This window comes from Epinephelus moara, chromosome 1 (genome assembly GCF_006386435.1).
Source record: "Epinephelus moara isolate mb chromosome 1, YSFRI_EMoa_1.0, whole genome shotgun sequence".
Classification (NCBI taxonomy): domain Eukaryota; kingdom Metazoa; phylum Chordata; class Actinopteri; order Perciformes; family Serranidae; genus Epinephelus; species Epinephelus moara.
In genome coordinates, this window is record NC_065506.1 from 24,817,792 (window position 1) to 24,831,731 (window position 13,940).

At 38.2% G+C, this 13,940-nt stretch overlaps 2 protein-coding genes across 12 annotated transcripts in view; both read left to right on the forward strand.

Moving 5' to 3' along the window:
* LOC126394139 (uncharacterized) overlaps positions 1 to 1,795 on the forward strand; it is a 52,529-nt gene extending 50,734 nt beyond the window's left edge. For 4 of the 11 annotated variants that reach the window (XM_050050807.1, XM_050050911.1, XM_050050815.1 and 1 more), the window contains 2 exons: positions 910 to 1,019; positions 1,209 to 1,795. In XM_050050807.1, coding sequence (XP_049906764.1) covers positions 910 to 1,019; positions 1,209 to 1,486 — 388 coding nt within the window. In that variant the 3' untranslated portion in view covers positions 1,487 to 1,795. Of the gene's footprint in view, positions 1 to 909; positions 1,020 to 1,045; positions 1,130 to 1,208 lie in introns of those variants that run through there. The other 7 variants (XM_050050849.1, XM_050050906.1, XM_050050797.1 and 4 more) reach the window with 3 other exon arrangements.
* A 1,502-nt stretch (positions 1,796 to 3,297) lies between these two features.
* On the forward strand, positions 3,298 to 13,716 carry zgc:113176 (uncharacterized protein LOC554708 homolog). Its single transcript, XM_050051024.1, has 16 exons — positions 3,298 to 3,437; positions 5,473 to 5,516; positions 5,627 to 5,646; positions 5,780 to 5,910; positions 6,031 to 6,157; positions 6,644 to 6,810; positions 7,399 to 7,534; positions 7,639 to 7,761; positions 8,005 to 8,175; positions 9,546 to 9,608; positions 9,803 to 9,865; positions 10,124 to 10,190; positions 11,554 to 11,616; positions 11,710 to 11,820; positions 12,695 to 12,804; positions 13,136 to 13,716. The coding sequence occupies exons 3-16, from the start codon at positions 5,634 to 5,636 to the stop codon at positions 13,411 to 13,413; spliced, it is 1,623 nt and encodes a 540-aa protein (XP_049906981.1). The 5' UTR covers positions 3,298 to 3,437; positions 5,473 to 5,516; positions 5,627 to 5,633; the 3' UTR covers positions 13,414 to 13,716.
* Positions 13,717 to 13,940: the final 224 nt, after the last annotated feature.

Sequence of the window (13,940 nt, forward strand, 5' to 3'; positions counted from 1 at the left end):
TAGTGATGTATTATAGAAAAGTGATTTATTTTTTTTATAAATGACAAAAGGCACATCTGCCTAATTTTTGCTGTGGTATCGTGATACTACTCAGAACCATGATATTTTCACTGGTATCGTACCGTGGGTCCCAATTTTGGTACTGTGACAACACTAATCTGGAGGGGGTTTGCTTGCAAAACTAATGAAAAACTAAACAATGGTACTCGGTACTCGGTATTTGGCCAAGCTTCGGCCACAAATTTTCTTTTCGTTGCATCCCTAGAAACTACCTTTTATATTATTTGGCGCTACAGACGCTTCATATCCAGTTCAATACACACACACTTGTCAGTAAAGCATATAAAAGGAGAGGAGAGGAGAGGGCTCCGTCTTATCTCTTCATAAACTAAAGTTATATTATTTTGAGCGACGGACACTTCATATAATAACATAACATTAGACTATTTATTGTGTTATACGGTGAAACATTTCACCTTATAACATGATGACTTATATTGTTTACACAACGGCATGTCATTTCTGTCTCTACATGGTCACGCCTTACAATCCTCCTCTGCTCTCTGTATCGTGCACGTCAGAGTTCGGCCCTGATTCCTGCCCTGCTTCTGTCTCTCCGCCCGTCTTCTTTGTTGTTGAACGTGCTGCTGACTGACGAGCGTGACGTGCGTCATCGATGAAAAGATTCGGTGTAATGAAAAGAATCGATAAGGGAATCGTTAAGCATAAAGGCTAATGATGTCAATGAATTGAACCAGTTGGAAGCGGTTCTTAACAGGAACTGGTTCTCGATTCCCATCCATAGCTATAACTTTGTTCCAGAATGTTCCACCACTCAAAGACTACACAAGTTTCCCCAAGTTACAAGAACAATGGATTGCAGGGTCATTCTGTTGTTTTCTATTACAGTCACAAAACATCTGAACTTAAACTGGAGTGTGAAGAAGAGGAGCTGGAGCCATGGCAGAAACACACTTTACATGTTCGCTTGAAAGAAGAACATGATGTTGGAGAGTTGAGTATGTCACACCAAATTACTGAAGAGGTTTTCAAACATCTGAGTACTGTAAAGTCTGCTAGTTCTTACTGTAAAAATTCTGTGTTGTTACCGTAATTAACCTTCATCCATGTCTTAAATTATACCCTGTTGGGTCCTAAAAGTAAATTGCATGTAATGTATAATTTGGTCTTTTTGTATGTTCTTACAGGTGATGACCAAACAGATTGTAAACCAGATCCTTCGTCTCTTCAGAGCTGGGCAGCTGGTCAGCACACTGTGACACCTGAAGCCTGTGGCGCTGTCCACACTTCTGAGGGACATCAAATCAGCAGCAACCCTGTGTCCTTATCCAGTGTCCAGAGTCCTGAAGTATATGCAACATCATCTGACAAACTGCAGTCAGACCAGTCCAACTCACAGACCCTCTCTGTACCTTTTCCTCCACCGTGCCTTACTGCGATTAAACTTGAACCAACTGAAACATGAAACAATAAATAATAACCTGAAACATAAGGGGAAGTTCACAAGTTACAATTACACACAATTTGTTGTCGAACATAAATGTGTCATATCTGATGTACAAATTGATAAATTGCAGATTATTTGCACATCTAAGTGTTGTCTCCTCCGACATGACAACAGTCTGGGGAACCCTGTTCAAAACACCCATTACCTAATTTTTAAGTTCACATAAAACAAATCAGTTTTGTAAAACTTTGGTACCAGCCTTTTGGTTATATGCTACCTCATATGTACAGGTTTGTAATATAGTGTATAGTGAAATAAATTCTTGAATTTAAACCCATTTCCAAATGATTTGTTTCTTTCAAATGAATGGTGTTGGTGCACAGTTGATCTCTAATATATTACAGAGTTGAACCTGGACTCTATTTTCCCATGCTCCTCCACCTTGTTCAGACCAAAGCAGCAGCCCTGTTTACTTTTGGATTTTATGAGTCACACCACCCATGTGACCTGGATGTGGTCAGAGGCAGTGCAGGTGAACTTGGGTCATTCTGTAGTGTACTGTATGCATCAATTACAGAGGGCAAACTCAACATGTTTTCTAGCCCTCACACCCGTAACTTCTGATCCTCTCTGTCACAAACATGCTTGAAGACCATTGTAGTTAAAGTGGACACATTAACTTATCACAGATTACATCATTTAAAAACATTTGACATCAAGGATCTACGCTACCAATATTGTCAATGCTGTTCTCAAAGTTGTAACTCACTGAAGCCTTACTGTACTTAACTACAGTTGTAGAGCCCAGTCTTGTTTGACCCAGTATCCAGTACACCCTGCCCCTGATAATCAGGTATGAACAACATGACTTGGGTGGGGAAAAGTACATGGACTATGTACACTATGTCACTTTTTGCTTTGGATGGGGAACTTTATCATAATTCTTTATGTAAGTTTTACTTTCGTCAGGAAGTGCTCAGCCTTCATATGCTTGAGATGATGGATCTCTGTACACAGAGCGCAGATATGGCCTGGATAAACCCTGAAGATAAATGTGATAAAAACTGAAAAGTGAGTATGGTGTTTCAAAAGGCATCTTGCTGATTCATAAATTAACAATTACATCAAAATAAAGAACAATATGGAAACCCACTAGATTGAGTATTCCTATTTTAGCAAAAATAATAAGTAGATAGGCTATGATAAGCCTAATAACCAAGGACAGGGGCTGCAAATTAGCCACGGCTAGAGACTTGTATGCATTGCATCTACTTTGCATTTTATTTTGTATTTTATATATGAATCAGTGTTTTATGCATTTGTCCCTGTCAAATAAACAACAAATAAATAAATAGATAAATAAATGTAATAATTAATTTAATAAACTTTTTTTGGAGGTGAATTAAATTAAATGTCAGAATCTAAGACTTCATAACATTTTCAGTCTTTAAACAGAATCAGTTTTACATGATTAATGAATTAATGGATTAAGTCATTAAACTCAAATTGACAGCACATCTCATTAGCCTGTAATCGACATCACTGACTTTAATAATGTCTTAATGAAAAAGACTGCATAGGATAAAAGCTGTCTGTTCATATGCTGCAGACTGAAGTGCACATCATTCAGTGTGATTGTGCTTTTTATTGTATTGTATTATCAGTGCATATATTGAAGGTACGTATAATGTGTTACTGAAAAGGCAGTAACACCGTGGTATTTAACTGTAAAGAAAAAACAGTTTCTCTAAAGCAAATCTATTAGGAGAGACCAGGAAGTACTACAAATACACAAAGGAAGTGATGGAGAGACATGATTGGCCCAGACAGTCCGACCACTTCCGCCGCTTTGGGCTAGCGATACACTTATCTCCCTGTCCTGTGTCAAGTAAACCTGGACTGTCTGAACTCTGTCTCCCTCAGACCAGCGACCAGACCCGGTTCTGCCTAGAGACCCAAAGGCTGAGAGGTAGGCTGGGACAGAGACCCTGAACACCACACTGTGAGGACGCCCAGATAATGTGGACATGCTAACAGAGCCTCACAGAGCTGTGCATGAAAGCAGGTGTTGTGTCATTTGTGCCGAGATTTACATGCAGCCCGCGGGAGCGCGCACAGCGTGACACCAAAACTACCGGACATTATAATGATTTCTACAGCAAATGAATGTTTAAAATAATATAATCCTCTTTTGTTGTTTGTTTGGTTGTGATAAATAATCTGAAAGTTATAGTGTACAAACGTTTGGAGTCATTAGTGTTTTATCAGACTCAGTAGAAGAAGCATTTCCTTGATTATTGGTCTGAAGTGTGCAATATTTCCTTGAGTAATGTCTCGTATTTCTGAGGGTGAAATCTTTGGTGTTCATTTTCGGCGCGTATTTAAGCATTTCAGACAGTTATACTATTAAACTAAACTGTTCAGCCAAAATGGACCCATACATGTGCTGATAGACGCATTTGATTCATAGATCTCCAGATATAAAGTTACAATGCACATTAATTATTCGGCAGATGTATTATTTATTACCTGCCGACATTTGCATCCCCACCTTTCTCAGGTCAGGTGAGTGCTCTATGTAAATCACACTGTCTAGCCTAAACAGCCCAAGATATAGACAGTACAGGCAGTGTGGTTGCACTGGGGCCCATGAGGAGGGGGCCCCATAGAGAGAGTGGGCCCTCCTACAATGCATTGGATGGAGAATGGGCTTTAATGAGTGACTGTCACTTTGAAAATATGCCTGTGTTCGGGAAAGAGCTCTCATCAAATTGAAAACCATGTCATTTGCTATGTATTGTATGCCCGTGAAAAAGGCATTCCCGTCTCTGTCATGTTTATTTTACAGATGACCAGTGTCGAGAAGGGGCCAATGAAAAGGTCTATGGTTGACCCTTAAATGGGATCAAGTACAACAATTAACTTGCTGACAGTACAAGTTATATGTATTTACATGATAAACAATTTCATAATTAAAACACATTTCAATGTGCCATCTGATGGAAGTGAACTCCTGACCTTTTGATTGACACCTCACTTGAGCCAATAGAAACTCCAGTGCTGTTGCTATGGCCTTGATAGCCAATACGAGGCACTTTTTTTTTCTTTTTCTTTTTTTTTTAAAGCACCAGGACAAAACCTTGAAAATGTGTTAAATGTTTATTTTTCTTTCTTTTTTTTTTTTTTTAAAGATATTTTTTGGGCATTTTTAGCCTTTATTTGACAGGACAGACAAGCGGGAAGGGGGGAGAGAGAGAGAGGGAGTGACATGCAGCAAAGGGCCACAGGCTGGAGTAGAACCCGGGCCGCTGCGGCAACAGCCTTGTACATGGGGCGCCTGCTCTACTACTAAGCCACCGACGCCCCAAATGTTTATTTTTCTGTGATATTATTATCTACTTTGAATTTGGACTAGGTGAGGCTTCATGATATGGCACCATTGTGTTTTCAAGGCAAATCTTCAGGCAAAGATTTAAAAAAAAAATCCCTACTATTTAAGCTACCTTAAACTTAAATAACTCAATGACAGAAGCACTTACAGTGATTCTGACTGTTGGGGGAAAAACCTCAGTGTTACCTGTCAGATGAGACCATGCATGTACATGTACTAAAAATGAAACAAGAACATCTTATTATTTACTATGCATATACCCTTTATAGGTGTTTGAGGTGAATGTAGGTGACTCTTAAAGGACCACAAAGAGATTTTAAAATAGCTACATTAACCAAAATCTGAGGAACTATAAAAAGACATTGCTCCATAATTCCAGACAATGACTGATGCATTTGAGTTTGAGGAGTTTAGGACATCTCTGACTACAAACATACTGAAAATCAAACATTTTTATTGTATGTCTTGACAATAATTTTGTACACATTTCCAGGGAATGCAGCCAGTGGTGTTTGGTATATTTGGAAAACTTAAAAAATAAAGAAGTTCAGTTAAAGTACAGGTCTGCCTTCATACTATCTGTCTACCTGACTTTTTTTGTCTCCCTTTACAGCTCCAATGCCCAGTTGTGTCCCGGTCAGTCCCAGGACGTCTGTGGTAATGCACTATGTCTATGTTAAACAATTCAAAATTAGGTTTTGGACCAAGCTGCATACAGCGACTGGACCCTTTCTCAAATATGTCAAGTCTCTCTCTTTATGTTTCAGGGTGGAGATGGCTCATAGAGGTAAGCCTCAGAGTTGCTAATCTAGAAGCATCAGCCTGGTGTGTATGAGAAAGATGGTATGGCACGCAAAATCCACACTTCCCTCTTTTTTATTATTGACTTGCTCTTTATTTGTTTGTTGTCACTCAACAAGAGAGAACAGAGATTCGAACGGAGCAAAGGGAAACTTTGAAATCGTTTTTTAAGGAGGGAATGACACGTGTTGGTTCACCCTTAATACCAAAAGCCGCATCAGCTACTGGTTTGGAAACCTGTGTCATAGAGGTGAGGTTGACTCTCATGCTACATGTCAAAGATTCTTACATCATTTTGCTGATTATAAATTTGTTAAAATGCACTTTAATTGATGTAAAACCATTTAAATATTTTTGTTTTCTCTTCCAGAACTGGATTGGAAACTACAGAAGGTCCTTCAAAGCTCCTTCTGAGCCGCGGCCCTCAAAGCCGAAGCTTCACACACGAGAGCTGTCGCCATACAATCTTTTTTGTAGGGACCTCCTCAGAAACAAAGGTAAGAGACAGAATTTAACAGATGCTTTTAGGTCTTATATTGAAAGGTTTGTTGTTGTACATACTGGCCCTGTTTACATTAGGGCTTACAGGAGTCGTGAGACAGATTTTCAGGATATTGTTATTCACTCCCGTGCATTCTGCTCAGAGTAATGGTAGTCTCTGGCTCTTCCACCAACAGCACGGGGTTTCTCCCTCTCCTCTTGTCCTGTGTTTATTGATATATTATGTATTTATCTCATTTTTACAGTTATTTTGTATGTGTTTTTAGTTGAAATATATTTGTGTTTAAAAAAATCCACTGTAAAAAGTTCAGTCAATGCATGGGGTTTTCCAAAGTCAGCGAGTAATCCTGTAAAATAATGGTGATCCCAGTATTGATCAAAATAGTCGTGATTATTAGTTTGACCATAATCGAGCAGCCCCAGTATGAATGTTCTCTAAAGTTTTAAGCTTTCTCTCTCTCCCTCCTCTCCTTTTTCCTCAGGCACATTAAACGATATTAAGGGCAGGTGGTCGACATTAGGGGAAGACGAGAAGCAGAAATACTATCAAGAAGCAGCAGCACTGAGGTCACAAGGCCTGGCAGAGGAGCTCAGCCCCGAGATGAGGGAGCTCAAAATTAAAAAGCACCTGAAGCAGCTGAAGTTTGAGGTTTGGAAAGAAGCGTCATTTGTCATCATAGTATTAGATGTAAAGATGATTGAACTGTGATGTGAGCAGAGCACTGTGACAGACAAGTGTTTAAGTGTTTATATTTAGATTCTTTTATCATTTCAAATTATGTCATCCCAAACGTTTTTTAACACATAGGGTTTACTTAATTATAGTCATCCGATGATCTGCATACTCAAAGCATGTAATCCACATGTATGTAATGAGCAATTACACATGAGAAGACAAGCGTAAGAGGTGCATAATTTCAACATCAACCCCACATGAAAAAAGTAGTTGGTTCAAGTTAGGGCTGGGCAATAATATCAATATCGTATTGATATTGTGATATGAGATTAGATATCGTCTGTAAACACAGCTAAGGTTAGTTAATATAATCTCCCTCAGCAACTGTTTATCATAATATTTTCACCTGTGACATCACTGATTTCACAGAGACTACCTAGAACTGTTATGAGTTGTTTCTTCAGTGTGTGTTGAAAGTCTAAATGTTGTTTTTGTCTATTTTGTGTATAATCCCTTATTTACTATTTTTGTGGTCATCTTGTTTGACTAAATATTGTGAAGGTGTCCAGACTTGAGGCTTTGGGTGTGGAAACGGCCATTTTGTCATTTGACCGCCATAAATCCAGCTTAGAGGTGTATCAGCTGAGCAGCAAAGGAGCAAAGGACACAGTCAACAACTTTGCACTCTACTTTAAAGGTGATTTTGGTTACATTAAAATCCACAAATAGACATCTGTAGTAGTGCAAACATACATAATACAGTTTTAGGAAATGAATTGTTGCCTGTTGTTTAATTTGCAGCCAGCTTCTCAGCCCCAACAGCTCCTCAGCCACAACGCCAACACCAAAGATCAAGCCGCAAAACCAAAGATCAAGTAGATGTGCTGGTTAAAAAAGTGCAGGATGTGTTCAACCAAAAATATAGTAAGCATGTTTTCTTTTTATAACAGTGTAAAGAAACTGCCTAGACTTATGTCTTGATAAGTTAATACGCCTCCATGAATCAGTGGCGTTACTGTCAAACTAATAAATGATTCATCTCATATGTCCATCGACCATAAGATTATGACACTTTAACAAAATGACAGGTCTATGGCCTGTACACTGGATATCAACAGGAGGGGAAAGTCAGTTCTTTTCATGCATGTGTGTGCCCATGTTTTTCAGAGGAGGCTGGAGGTATTGGGAGGCTCCCCTATCAGTCCTTGATGAATCAAAGCTTGAACATAAAAGTTGCCGGACTGCCCAACGGCCTCACGCTCAAGAAGCCATCTTTTTATGGAAGGAACCAATTGGAAGCCATTTTGAACGATGCTAAGCAGATTTCATTCAAAATATGTAAGTGATATTAACAGTGTCTCATGTTTGTGTGTGTCTTTTGACTCGATGCACAGTGGGTTAAATCAGAAACTAAAAATCAATACAGGCATACACGTGAGACCTTGTATGCTGCTGGACCACTGCAAACATTTAGAACAGCTTTATTGCATTTTGTCATAGAGTCTGTATGTGTCTTTAACACTTTGTTAGGGGTGTGACATTCAGTTGGACTTTTCATGATTATAGTGGAGCACATTTTCTAAAGTCAGGCTCAGTCTACAGGAGTTTTAAAATCCTAACTGATTTTGAAGTGACACAAGGAAAATCTTCACAGATGTTCTCTCTAATCCCAAACATGCACTCACTACAAGATTTGGAAATAATGGCTCATCACACTGCAGGATATTATTAACATCATCCTTCCAGAGGGAGCATAAATGCACTGCCTCACATGATCTCATGAGGAAGCAGATGCAAACAAAATGGAGACTAACGTAGTGCGACAACTTGCTGTAATGTTAACAATGCTTTGCAGCGAGAAAAAACAAAAGCAGAAGGCTAAATGAGTCCAGATGACAAAAGGGTCAACACTGGTTGTTTATTCTTAAGCAAGATGGAGGTGAGATTTAGGAATGGATCTGTAAACCTATCATTTTATTAGATAATCTGGGCTGAACATCATTAATGACCAAGGTCCCAGACCAGATTTCTCCTCAGATTGTCAGGAGGGGCTAGGAGACCTCTTAAGACCATCCTATAATTGTTGAGTTGAATCTAACTGTAGTGACTAGGGGTGTAAGAAAATATTGATACACTTGAGTATTGCGATATTATGTTTTATAATACTTTGCTGATTCTCCAAAACACTGCATTGATTTTTAAATCTTGCATTTTTTTTTAAATTTCTTTAACTAAACAATCCTACAAGCCCATATATTATTTTCATTTTTTACTGATATAGGCAAATGTTAATTTCTTTGCTCAGTTTGCACAAAAAATAGTGCTACGATGTTGAATGTAAGTGACTATGATGAATACAAAAGCAGATCCCACTGTTCTGACTGCATAAAAAAGTAAACTCCTAATGCATACAATTTTATGTTATTTATGCAATGACAGTTTTCCTAAAATGATTACAATATAATGCCTTGCTTTCATTACCACAATATATCGCAATGTATTTTATCTTAACTCCTGTATCATGATACTTATTGTATCACCAGGTTCTTGCAGATCACAGCCTCAGGAGTCACTGTGATGGCCTGTGGCAATGGCTTTCATTGATATGACTGTGTGATTATTTTTTCCCCAGCAATGCAGAAATAATACCAGTTATTTTTTATGCTCAACTATAACTGTTCCTTTTTTTGCCTCAACATATGAACCAGATGCAACACGATGCCACTGCACTGACACAGCAGAGGAGCTTTCAGAGGACATGGACGCAGAAGGTGTGCTGAGTTGTTTTTATTTTATCTCTAAATAAATATTTAACATTACACATTATTCTTTTCTAGATATGTGACTGTGGTAATTCGACCTTATTACACAACACATTTGACCACAGTACACATTATTGTATGATGCAAATAATGTGACCGTATCATCACCTCTGTGTCACAGTTTAATGTCTTCATATCAACAGACACAGCAGACGGCATCCAGACGAAGTCGCTGGAGAAGATATTAAAGGCCATGTGTAGAAATGGTATTTCTTTTTGTAAATTTAACACATTTTGAATATCTGTCACTATTACAGTTTTTTGGTTTATTGCTTAAAGGAGCCATATGTAACATTCAGAGCATCATACAATTTTAAGTCTGAGCCAGGATTGTCTGCACACAGTTCTCAACATGATGTTGGCTGAGCCAGCAGCGAGCAGCTATGCTAACTCAATAAACAGTGCTAACAGAAACTGAAATCTCATTACCTGTTACTGAATGTTTTCTTGTTCTTACTTTGAAGATCCTCTGAAAAAAATTAAGGCCAAGTCGAAGAGAAGAGAGAAGGGAGTTCAGTCGCCAAGGTCAAGGTGAGGCATCATGTACAGGCTATATTACAAAGAGGAGCTAAATATATATTTAATATATACTTTTAATAGAAAATTTTAATCAGCATGTCAGACTCTTGGATAAAGTCATCTGTGGATCAAGGAAAATATGGAAACCAATGAAATTGCTCAAGTGACATCATACAAATTTGAAATGGAAAACTCACCTTGAACGGGTGTGTGGAGCTTAAAAGAAGTGGGCATTGCGGCCCTAATTACCAGCAATTCACTTTTAATGAAAAATATAGGTTAGTTTAGCTTTAAATGTAAACCAGCTGGATATCAGTTATAGAGAGACAGGTTTGATTTGATGAAACTGACAGAAAACCAATATTGTTGAAGAATAAATAATTGGTTTACTGGATTAACCTCTTACTCACACCTAGTGATGGAGTATGAGGTCACAGTTTTCCAGGAAGTATAACTCCCCATGTGAGCATTTATAAATAAATAAATAAATTAACAAAAACAAGATGATGTCACACCTGCGCTGAGATGACTCAGTTTGGGGGAAAAAAGCAAACATTAAGTTGTTTCAGTTTTTCCCAATGAAGATGTCCCAACCTGCTCCGTGTGTCAGTGAACAGGCTCCACCTTCAACCTGTTTTCCTTCATCAACCCTTAAGTCCTCAATGTTTCCATTGACAGTCAGCAGTCAACATCGATGAAGAGAGACTCATTTATGAGGTTGAGAAGTGGCATGTCTATGATCTATGATCCACATTGTATAGATCACAAAATGAACCATTCTAGCAGAGAAAACAATAAAAACTTAATTTAATATTAGTTATGAATACGTAAGTTAGACACTTGTGCATTTGCAGAGGGAGAAATTGCAATGGTGCCAAAAAAAATCTCACCCCCTCAAAGATTAAAGGGAAAATAATAAAAAAAATATTTAATTTCATCTACTAAAATGAAGGACATCTCTGATCCAAGCCCCTGGGATGAGGAGAGGATGGCTTCCAGTGAAGCCACAAGGTCTGCTTTAACTTTTGACAAGACCCCTGTATCTGGTATTACTCCAAACAGTGCTGTTGATGCAACCAGAACAAAGAGCACCTGAAGTGTCCCTTATAACATTTTAGAAATATTGAACAATAGTTATAAAGAGATGGGGAGGACTATAACATAAAAGGATAAAGATGTGAATGTAAATAGGATGGTAAATTTAGGTTAGAATAGCTTAAAATTAGAATATACATTTATCCAAATTAATTCGACCAGCCAGAGATAAAGGGATTTAGTATTGACCTTTTTGAGAATTTAGATTTCAGTAGGTTTACATGTCTGTCAGTACTTTATCGACTCTTTGTCTTATTCAGTGCCCTCTCTGTAATTTCAGTTTTGAGGAGATGGAGGTCACCATTGAGGACGATGATGAATGCAACAGTGTGAAGAACAGACTGTAATTTTTTTCTTTATTATACGCGATATATGTTGTATCTTTATATGTGCTTCTTTGGCACATTCGATTCAAGTATCTTTTCTTTTCTAACAGATCTGACTTGGAGAGTGATATGGAAAACGCCACAGAAACAGCTGAGCTGAGTGCTCCAGGAGCTGATAACAGCTGTGATGGAGACGTCTACGTACCAGTAATTCCTCAGAGGTACCTGTTTGTCTCTGATAAAGCCTCATTTTCAAGAATCATGATCTTTGAATTACTCCTGTTTACTGTGAATAAATTGAATATAACAAACCTCCTCTTCCTCTTCATCTTCATCTTTAGATGATATCTTTATATTGGAGTTATAAAGCTTTTATACTTGGAAGCGATTTATGTTTCCAGTATTTCCTCCCATCTTTCATTTATTTTTGCGCAAACCTCATTGTATAGAGGAAAACTAGAGCAGCAGTACAGTGGAAACTTTACAGATACACCCCTTATAGTGGAGACACAGGTTAATTTTGGGCTGCACTGTCCAGAGCAACCTGTCTAATTAGGCCACACCTACATTAATGTTTTTTCACTATTTAATGATAAAAGTACCTTTTTAAACCAGTGGTTCCCAACTAGTGGGTCGCGATCCAAAAGTAGGATGCAGGTTGATTCTGAATAGACCACGAGTGACTCACAAATATGTCAAGTTTGCTGTAGTGTGGGTGACTAACGGACAGCCACTTAACAGAGACAGCATGGCCAAATGCAGGACGCTGAATATATTAAACTGTGTGGACTATGAACCAATGACTAAGGAGAAATCTGGACCCTGTGGCTTGACTAGTTGGGAACCACTGTTTTGAACAGAATTGGGTGGTCTAGTCGGCCTTTTGGGCAGAAACTCGAGCCATCCTTGTTGAAACCACAAAAATCACACATAATGTGCTGCACCTTTGTTCCTTCACCCTTACTTGTCTTCAACTTACACATTAAAATGAATGGAATAACTATGATGCAAAAATGCTGAAGGTTACAAAGAGTACAAACTGGATTTTGTATATTACATAAACCAGATGTGTCAGTCTGTTGTCTTCTTTTACAGTTACAAAACATCTGAACTTAAACTGGAGTGTGAAGAAGAGGAGCTGGAGCCATGGCAGAAACACACTTTACATGTTCGCTTGAAAGAAGAGCATGATGTTGGAGAGTTGAGTATGTCACACCAAATTACTAAGAGCATGCTGGCGTTGAGGTTTTTAAACATCCGAGGACTGTACTCCTCTGAGACGGCTCAGCTGAAACATGTCATTGTGTACGCATTTTAAAAAAAACTGCAATTGTTGGTTGAATAGTGATAGTTTATCATAATATTGATATTTGAGTGATATTTAGTAATATAACAGATATTTAATTGATGGATTGAGCAAGACTACTTGACTGTCTGCATGCTGTTACACATACTCTCACCCAAAATGTTCATTTGTAAAAACAAGCTCACATCCTGTTGAAATGTGTGATTTGTCATTTTTGTATATTCTTACAGGTGATGACAAAACAGATTGTAAACCAGATCCTTCATCTCTTCAGAGCTGGGCAGCTGGTCAGCACACTGTGACACCTGAAGCCTGTGGCGCTGTCCACACTTCTGAGGGACATCAAATCAGCAACAACCCCGTGTCCTTATCCAGTGTCCAGAGTCCTGAAGTATATGCAACATCATCTGACAAACTGCAGTCAGACCAGTCCAACTCACAGACCCTCTCTGTACCTTTTCCTCCACCGTCCTTTACTGTAATCAAACTCGAACCAAATGGAACATGAAACAATAAATAATAAACGTTAATATACCAAAAGCTGTAATGGATAAGTTCACAACTTGTTATAAGATCACACAATTTGTTGTCAAACAGAATTGTGTAATATCCAATGCACAGACTCCGGTAGCTCCTTCCACATGACGACAGTCTGGGAAACCCTGGTCACAACACCTGTTACCTCATTTTCCAAGTCCAAATAAAAAAACTCCATTAAGTTAAATCTTTGGTAGCAGCCAGTCACTTACATTCCACGTCAAATGTACAGGTTTTATTGTAATATATTGTACAGTGAAATAAATTCTTTAATCAAAACCCATCTTCAAGTGCTTTATTGTTTCATTATTTAAGTGAATACTGTTGCTTCACAGTTTATCAATAATATATTAAGATGTGGTAGGATCAAGTGTTTAATCTGGTAAAAGGTTTCAGGTCTTACTGTGAAGCAGCACAGAATGTGTGTGTACTGAGGGTTAACCACACTGTTCTACAAACTATTGGCTGAAGTAGTGGTTCCCAAATTTTCATTTCCCC